The sequence below is a fragment of the Pagrus pagrus genome (genome assembly GCF_965226575.1).
Source record: "Pagrus pagrus genome assembly, chromosome: 21".
Taxonomy (NCBI): Eukaryota; Metazoa; Chordata; class Actinopteri; order Spariformes; family Sparidae; genus Pagrus; species Pagrus pagrus.
In genome coordinates this window covers 18,324,750-18,333,602 of record NC_140208.1, presented here as the reverse complement: position 1 = coordinate 18,333,602, position 8,853 = coordinate 18,324,750, and the positions used below count along the sequence as shown (strand labels likewise).

General features: G+C 42.7%; 1 protein-coding gene across 3 annotated transcripts; it reads left to right on the top strand.

The window, feature by feature from the left end:
* Positions 1-1,598: 1,598 nt before the first annotated feature.
* On the top strand, positions 1,599-8,853 carry gdf10b (growth differentiation factor 10b). 3 transcript variants are annotated; one of them, XM_084341408.1, is made up of 5 exons: positions 1,599-1,964; positions 2,734-2,823; positions 3,193-3,616; positions 5,588-6,489; positions 7,462-8,853. In XM_084341408.1, the coding sequence occupies exons 3-5, from the start codon at positions 3,325-3,327 to the stop codon at positions 7,651-7,653; spliced, it is 1,386 nt and encodes a 461-aa protein (XP_084197534.1). In that variant the 5' UTR covers positions 1,599-1,964; positions 2,734-2,823; positions 3,193-3,324; the 3' UTR covers positions 7,654-8,853. The 3 variants fall into 3 exon arrangements, with proteins under 3 accessions (XP_084197534.1, XP_084197532.1, XP_084197533.1); XM_084341406.1 differs by having other exon boundaries at positions 3,073-3,616; XM_084341407.1 differs by having other exon boundaries at positions 2,979-3,616.

The window sequence follows — 8,853 nt, the reverse complement described above, 5'->3', positions numbered from 1 at the left end:
TTCCAAATGTCCACTCTGACATTCTCTCCACTTCTCCTGTTGCAGGAAAGCCGTTAAGCGAGGGGTCTTATGAAGTTTGCTGCGGGTGTGACAAGTACTCATGAGGGCTTAAATTACCTTTGAAGTGGCGGCTAATCACTGTGGTGAAGCAGTTTTGGCTCAGTGGCTACAGCTGCTTCACCAGAGGAGTCGACACGGAGCTGGGGCCTTGATGGCTGACGTATTTCCGTTAAGCAGGGTGGCACAATGGAGTGTGGTAGTCTTCTAATATGAATGATCAGAGGCAGGTCAGGTTCGTCTCTTAGAGCAAGGGCAATCAATACTGCTTTATTGGTATAAAGATTCAACTGAGAGCAGATCCCCGAATTGGTACATAATAGAGATTGAGCAGAGTAACAGTAGCAAGTATCAGGTTATAGGGTGCTGCAGGGATGACGTTTTTTTTTTGTTTTTTTGTTTTTTTGGCTAACCCGGAAGAAAAAAAGCCTCTGAGATTTCTGAATTGATTTTGGATTATTGCAGAAAATAAGCCCTGCGGCAAACACAAGTTTATAATACTTACACATTTTGTTCAGCAAGATCATTTTCACAAACGAACACCGCTTTTATGAGTTTTGAAGCTTTAATGCAGTTGCCAGAAGTAAACAGCTGGATTGATTGGATGTTACTAGCCAGCGACTGTGAAGCATGACTGAAATATCAGTCAGCTAATGCAAGTACAACTTCACCGCTCTGCCTGATCAGACGTTATAAAGCTGAACTTCTAATGAAGTAGACCATAAATCTCTTTATAAACATGATGCCTACATACAGTGATTAAAGATCACACAAAGCACAATTATTAGATCATATTACATACGGTTTTAATGCTCCATGTGGGATTTGACCAACTGCAGCCAAAAAGATATTTTCTAGCCTGCCACCAGGTTTGGTTAGGTTTAGGTAGTTTAACTTCTAGGTTAAGGTTAGGAAGAGATTGTGGTCATGTTCAAAAAATTTGATTGTTATAAGCAGATTAAAGTGAACCGGCGTCTCCAATATCAAAGTCATGCTCTCTGTGCCCTCAACCATCTTCTTTGACCTCCTTTGTAAGAGGTTTTGTGGCACTATAACCACGTTAAACCACTCTCAAGGCCTCAGGTCCCAAGAGGCCAGTTAGAAATCGAGACTTGGTTGTTGTTACCTTCGCTCCTGAGAGAGAGGAGGCATTATACGCGTGACCACAAGACCCTGCTTGTCAGTAAAACATCAGCAGAGCTTGTTTTAGGCATTGAATTTAATCTATTGCTTCTACTGGTGTGGACAGTCTAAAAATAAGGGTCTGACAGTCAGTTCAGTGTAACAGAACTTATCTTCCCCAATTCCACATCAGTGCTTTTTGAAACATCACAGCATCAAAAGTAAACTAACAAGAGCAACATTCGTTTGTCAAACCCCATTAGAACCAATTAGACAGCCCCACGCTGAGTGATAACAGAGTTTGATAGCTCCCTGGGTGGAGACAGATGCTATCTGGCTCCTTCATTGAAGCAGCGCGACCTTTAAACACACCAGTGTTTTACTGAAGGGGATCCCAGTCCCAGCAGAGTCCTTTATCTCTCATGTAAGACATGGCGGTGTCAAAGAGCCCGTTGTGATCCCCCTCAGGACCAGTAGGAGGTATTTTAATAGCTGTCTGACCCGTGGTACCTCTAGCGTGCTGCCATCTCTCACAGGGAAACTATTGTGCCGCATCAGAAGCAGAGAGAGCAGAGGAGACCCTGAAAATAAGCAAGGCGGTTCCTCCACTGCTGCTATCGGCTCTCCTGAGGCTGAGATAACCATCTTCAGTTAAGACTCTGGACACTGTTTCGTGGTTTTAAAAGTATACTGGAATTTTTTTCCACTGAAGCACAGCCATCAGAATGGAGTTTTATTGCAGCAAATGATGGAACTGATGTACGGTATGTCCAGGGTCCACTCAGGTCAGTATTTTATGATGTATCTGTGAGAAGACCGGCACAGACACCGGCAGCTAACACAACTGACCGTGGATGTATTCAGCTCACCGGCAGCAGCCACGAACATGTTTCCGTGCATATGGTGAAACAGTTATAGCATGTGTTTTATCAACAACAAAAAATCCATTAATATCAATGGAATCGTCACAATTAGTGGATTTGCTCATAGAGGTGGTGAGGTAAATTAAACAAAGCTATATTTTTTCTTCTTGACAGAGTGTTGAGGCTATCATAGCTCATGCTGTGTTGCGTCAAGAACTTTTATTCAAGACAGATATTTTATGGAACAGATGTTATCAGCCCACCGGCTGAGTTCACCAACTAACCCTGGGAGTTGTCACTACACCAAAAAGCTGCAAGCAATGCAAATTTGGCATGGTTCAGTTTTACCCTGCCACTACCTGGTGCCACGTGTCAGTGTTGCTAGTGAATTTTATTAATTCATTAAAACATAAAAAACATCCATACAGCTCATCTGGGGTAATCCAAGTCGCTGTAAGCCCCGAGAGCCCAAGTTGTGGACATAGAAGTTATTTACACTCTAGTTTAAGCCGAAATCTTCACGTTAGCTGCCAAGCTAAAATCGGTAGTCGTCATTTTAAATCAATTTGAGTTCTCAAGGTTTACAGAAATTTAAATGATGCGGGACGAGCTGTATGGAGCCATTTAATCTTCATGTTCTGTAGATTCTCTTACATTTTAAAACAAGTCCCCATCTACTTCTGTTGTTTAGGAGAATGCTGCAGCTCTGTTTTGGTGTGAAGCTCCAGAAATGCTTTGTGGACTACGAAACTTCACTCGACTTTCCATCAGCATGGAGGAAGTGAGTAGATAATGACTGAATTTTCATTTTTGGGTGAACTTTTCCTTTAAACTTTGCAGCTTGAAAAGCTTAAAACCTCAGAGGAACTTTGAATTTCTTTGATTAGCCACACTATACCTGATCCCTTCACATGTCTCCCTCTCTCTTCCTCTCAGTGATGGAGTATTAACAGCACAGATTTAATCTTCTAACGTGAAGCTCTTCTGCTCTGTTCTGTTCTTAACTTTGCTGTTGATCAAAACTCGTCAGCGGTTCACCTTCACAAAGCTGCGTGTCTCTCGTTGGCTGTGCGCTCCGAGGCGTCACCATCTGTCATCCAGCAGCAGGGCTTCATGCATGCGTCCTCCCCCATCTCTCCTCCCATTGTAGAAACAGCTGTAGACCGTGAACCGTGGAGTGCGGGTCTGACACGGATTACCTGGATACCGGCTTGAAGTCTGGGTGGGCATCAACCAGCGGGGAACAGAAAGGCAGCGCGTCTTAGGAAACTTTCTCTTTTTAATGGAATCATTTCCTAGAAGTTCAACCATGGCGAGCCGGCTTTTTCACACTCTGCACTTATTACTGATTCTGGAGTCGAGCTTGGGTAAACTGGTGTCTGAGGATCTCGGTGAAGCCGCGCGTCAAGGTGCCGATGTGCCACCGGCTGTGGAGGAGCGCGTCTTTGCGCACGGAAGCGCCAACCGGGACATGGTCTCCATCAACATGTTTAAAGTGTATGAGAAGTACAATAAAGAGCCACTGCAGAGCCAGAGGGACGGAAACACCGTGAGGAGCTTTAAAGCTGTCCCGAGTGAGTTTATAATACTTTTTACTGTTGGAAGTCTAATTTTCATTTTGTGTCAATATACATAAATTATTGTGTGTAAATGACTCTCTGTTTGTTTAAAGATCCTACAGGTATCTTCAAGTTTTTGGTAATAAATAAACAAATCAATATTGACTGAGCATTTTGTTTAAAATTATTAATTAAATTACATTTTTTATCCTTTTAATTTGGTTAATTTGTACTTTTGAAGCTGTTTTTTGTGCCACTAAAGTCATAATAATGAACCTAATACTCAGCTGGTGCTCATTCTGAAACATCACAGCTTCTAGAAAACAGACGAAACGTTTCTTTCCAAAAATGAAGAGTAAAAATGAACCATCGTAATAACCTTTTCTTCTACTCTAACAATGTATTGTCATATAACATAAAGGGGCACTCTGTAGTTTTGGAGGAGAAACTCAAACTCAGAATTTTAATATTTACAATATTAATGAGGTAATAATACAAACTCAGAAATATTTCTCTTTTCCTTAACTGAATAAACAAGCTGTTCTCAGAGGAAAATAAGGTCCCCAGAGCACTGTTTGAAGCTAGAAAGGTGGCAGGGTCCGCCACATATAAACAAAGTAAAACAGTATGAAACTGTGTTGTCCTTTAAAGGTGCACTATGTAGTTTTTTGGGGGGGAGGAAATTTAAATTAGAAGCTAAAGATCTTCACTAACTGATTTTTTTTTGCCTAAACAAACGCTCTCTGTTTTCATGACTGAATAAACTGAATAAACAAACTGACCTTAAAGGACAACACAATTTCATGCTGTTTTGCTTTGTTTATATTTGGTGGATGCTGCCACCTTTCTAGCTTCAAACAGTGATCTGGGGACCTTATTTTCCTCTGAGAACAGCTTGTTTATTTTAGTTTGTATTATTACCTCAATAATATTGTAAATATTTAAATTCTGACTTTGAATTTTCTTCTCCAAAACCCCATAGTGCCCCTTTAATGTCAGTCAGTCAGTTAGTGTAGTTTGTTTAGGCATAACAACAAACAATCAATGCAGATTTTTCTCTTCTGATTAAAGTTTCTTCCACAAAACTACATATTGCACCTTTAAAACAGTTTTTATGTTACTTAAGATTCATGCCTTTAAATGTGTCCCCTCACTTTTGTTTTCTCACTTCTACTTATTGTTGTTGCACGTTTCATCACAGATGGACCTTTTACAGACATAAAAAGGCATAAAGTTCGCATTGAACTTCAAAAAATACCTCATCTTAAATATTTAATCCATGTGACATCATGAAAATGTTAAACGCAGGTGTTTTGTCAATCACACAGCCCCTCTCGGGCCCCTTTGTGCCAAACATCTTCCCCTCTCTACTCTGTCAGTGTTGTGATTCAGTGATCTGGGGGACTCTAAGTCTCGAGCCCTGTTAGTTATCCGGTAGCTGCAACAGCCTAGGTGTTAGACAAGAGCTTATTATCACACTCAGACACCGGCTGCACAGCAGAAAAGCCTCAGAGGAGCTCTTTCTCCTATAAGCATTTCCATATGGCTGCGACGGACCTACTGGACCGATCCAATGTTTGTCTTTCAGGCTGTGGTGGAAGTGTGCGAGACGAGGTTGAACTTGAAGAGCACAGCGATCTCAGGATGAGGCTTTTGGTCGTGCGTGAGGGAAAGGCACTTGAGCTTAATATTTTCCATGTTGCTGCTCATGTTGGTCAGATGTGTTGAGCAACATTTTGCGGAAGATATATTGGAGGGTCTTATTTGTGTCTGTCAGACATGCCAGAGTGAGATGATGGAGACAAAACATCTGTGTTTGAACCAACAAGCACATCACTTTTTAAAGTCCTTTTTAAAGCCAGTAGATCAGATAGAAAAAGCGTAGCAGACAGGATGAAAACAGGCTGTTTTTCCTCAGTTCTTTAACTTGACGAACTTTGTTTTCTACTCGATCGACTCATTCTCCTTCTAACGTCTTTTCCCCAGGAGTCGTCCACGGCAAAGACGTATTCCAGTTCAACCTGTCGTCCATCCAAGATTCAGAACTCATCCTCTCCGCCTCTTTTCATTACCTCTACAAGCGCCCTCGCCACAACCAGCGACCGTGGCGTTTCCGAAGGCCTCGCCACCCATCCGGCGGCCTCCAGCATCCCTATCCTACCTCCCCGCAGCTCCTCTTCCATGGATCGTCCCCAAACTCAGCTTTTGCAGCACCGCTGGGAAACATAACTCTGGCTCCTTTCAAGAAAGGCTCTTGGCAAGCGAGGGATGTAACGGCCCTGATGAAACACGCCAGGGATGCTAAAGAGCTCGTGGTCACCGTGGAGTTTGATATGGGGTTCGGGCCGGCTCGGGTGCAGCAGAGGAGTCCTCACGGCCAAGAGCGCCTCTCTCCCGCCAACCTGCCGTACATCTTGTTATACGCTGACGATCGAGCTATAGATGAGCCGAACAGCGTGGCCATGTCGCTCCAGCGGTACGGTTCCTTCCCTGTGGCGGAGGATGCATCCCCCTCAGCCTCAAGGATCCGGAGGGAGCTTCATCTCCAGATCCAAACCAACAACATCCCGGAGGTCCAGTACAACACCTTGAAGAACCACGAACTGTGGCAGAACACGTATTTCCCAGCGAAAGCCAAAGCGGCAGTGAAACCGGGGAGGAAGCAGGGTCAGGAGAACCACGAGGGCCTGAGCAAACCCCAGGTGCTGAGCTTCGACGAGAGGACAATGAAAAAGGCCAGGAGGAGACAGTGGAGCGAGCCCAGGGTGTGCTCCAGGCGCTACCTCAGGGTGGACTTCGCTGACATCGGCTGGAGCGAGTGGGTTTTGGCGCCCAAGTCTTTTGATGCCTACTACTGCGCCGGGACCTGTGGATTCCCCATTCCTAAAGTGAGTCAGAGGATAATGCAGACAACACAGACCCTGCTCATGCACCACTGATGTGACTGTCAGGGTTATATAACTGAAACTGCTGAAGATACAGTTGCATGTCTTGTAATATGTAATGATTTTGTAGTATATTTTATTGTATTTTTAAATGGAGTCTTTTCTTTTAGACTGAATTGTGAACTGAGACAGACTGAGAAAGTGAAGACTTTAAAGATGAGTGCTGTATGTGACAGATTTGATTAAAATTCATTACTACACAGACTGAAAACTAGAGCGATGAGTGCACATGAAAAGGAAAAGGCAGATATAATGAAAACTTAGTAGCTACACAACGAAATATATTTAATCCATACATTTCTTTTACACTTCTTGGTGACTTTTTCACTTCATGTGAAGTGGAGCCTGACCAGTGCTGGATTGTTAGGGCCGACACTGATATTAGAGAGTAAGAAATTCCAATATCTAAACATCGGTCAACATTTTTTTGTAACTATCCCTCAAATCACGCTTGTGGTAAAGATATGTAACTGAGACAGGGTACTTGTCTCCGTTACTACTCAGTCCACTTCACCTCCGGATATGAACGTAAGGTAATAACATGGACATGATATGACAAGTTTGGTGCAAATGTCAATATGATACAAAGCCTATGACAAGTACATGTGGATGTATTAGAGGTTTTCTGAAACATTTTCTGCTAGCATTTTATCTTGGCAACTGGGCAGCATTAGAGCCAGACCAATACTTGATTTATGGGGTCAGTGCCGGTGTAGATATATATATATATATATAAACACACACAAACTTTTGGCAGTGATCCCTCAAACATGGTGTCAAAAATATCTAATGAAAGCAGGATATTCAGTTTAACCATATCCAAAATGATATCTGTCGTGCTTTCTTTGGCATCTTTTGTTTTGTACACTACGATGTATTAACATTAACCCCTTTCACTGTCACTCCTTTCCTTAGGTGGTGCGTCCTTCCAACCACGCCACCATCCAGAGCATCGTCAGAGCTGTGGGGATCGTCCCGGGTGTCCCTGAGCCGTGCTGCGTCCCAGAGAAGATGAGTCCCCTCAGCGTTCTCTTCCTCGACCCAACCAGGAATATGGTGCTGAAGGTTTACCCCGGCATGTCTGTGGATACCTGCGCCTGTCGATAGGGCCGGAGCCACCAGGACAGGCGATCAATAGAGATAAAAGATTACGAGGAGGACGTAGATGTAGACTGGGCAGATATAAGGAGGGCATTTCCACATCGGGGAGGACAGTAATGATGAGGACAGTTGAGGATAAACTGATACAACTCTTGGTCTGGAGTCTCGATTGAGAACTCTCTTCTGAGTCTTGGTCCATCGGATGTGACTCCATTTTTTTCCTGTTTATCTAACAATTTTAATAAATGTGTTTTCCTCCACACTGCATGTATCTAAAGGCAGTTTTGAGTCATGGTCCGAAATTTTCTATGTGTTACTGGACGTTGAAGTAAAAGTACAAAAATCCTACCGGTGGATCTTCATCTCTGTTGACCCTTCTCTCCTTTTTCAGCACATTTCCACTTTTATAAAGTGATTTTTTTTTGCCTGTATTAATATTAGACAAGAAGACTTGACTTGTCCTGGACTCAGACCGGGTTTGGATTTGGTTCTAACATGACCAGGCTCAATTTCAACAGTTTCTGATAGCTGATCTGGCATCAGTATCTTCTGTTGCCCGTCCCTGTCTCAAGGATTCAACAGAATATTGGACAAACTGCACATTGACTCACAGACTTAGGAGGGTCGAAGGGACACATCCTGCAAAATTAATCAGTCCTTGTCGTGTAAATACTGTAGTTACTAATGCCAACTAAATGGTACTTATTCTCAAGTGATGTGTCTCACAGAGTGTCATTGAATACCTCCCGTATATTAGCAAGAAATGTTAATCATGCATGAGAGGTCATTTTTGTCTTTGAACTACATTTCCTTAGTCATTTGTTTATATCTTGTATATAATAAGATTTGATGTCCTACAAGCATTGAGTCGCTTGTGTCTGCTGCATGTTACAGCACGGAGGGGAAAATGGTGCGTTGCTGCCACCTGCTGTGCATTCTGGGAAAGTTTAAGGGACTAAAAACATTTTGAAGGAGACAGTTGTGGCCATTCAATGTTTCCCTTTCATACATGAATACTGCTTATCAAAGGTGACATGTACAGTTTGTAATAATAGTGGATTTCCATAGTAATTAATAAGGGATAAATGTATCCAACCTTGTAACTGTATGGCTAAAAGTGTATTTGAACAGTTGTGTGATGTGTGGTTTAACATATCATGAACATAATGTATGCCTGGTAAGGAAATAAACTGAATTGTACATACA

What these genes read in the sequence shown, in the direction of transcription:
- gdf10b (XM_084341408.1), top strand. Translation starts at nt 3,325, where the DNA reads ATGGAATCATTTCCTAGAAGTTCAACCATGGCGAGCCGGCTTTTTCAC. An exon ending in GAGCTTTAAAGCTGTCCCGA is followed by an intron (nt 3,617 to 5,587) that starts GTGAGTTTATAA and finishes TCTTTTCCCCAG; the next exon opens with GAGTCGTCCACGGCAAAGAC. An exon ending in GTGGATTCCCCATTCCTAAA is followed by an intron (nt 6,490 to 7,461) that starts GTGAGTCAGAGG and finishes TCCTTTCCTTAG; the next exon opens with GTGGTGCGTCCTTCCAACCA.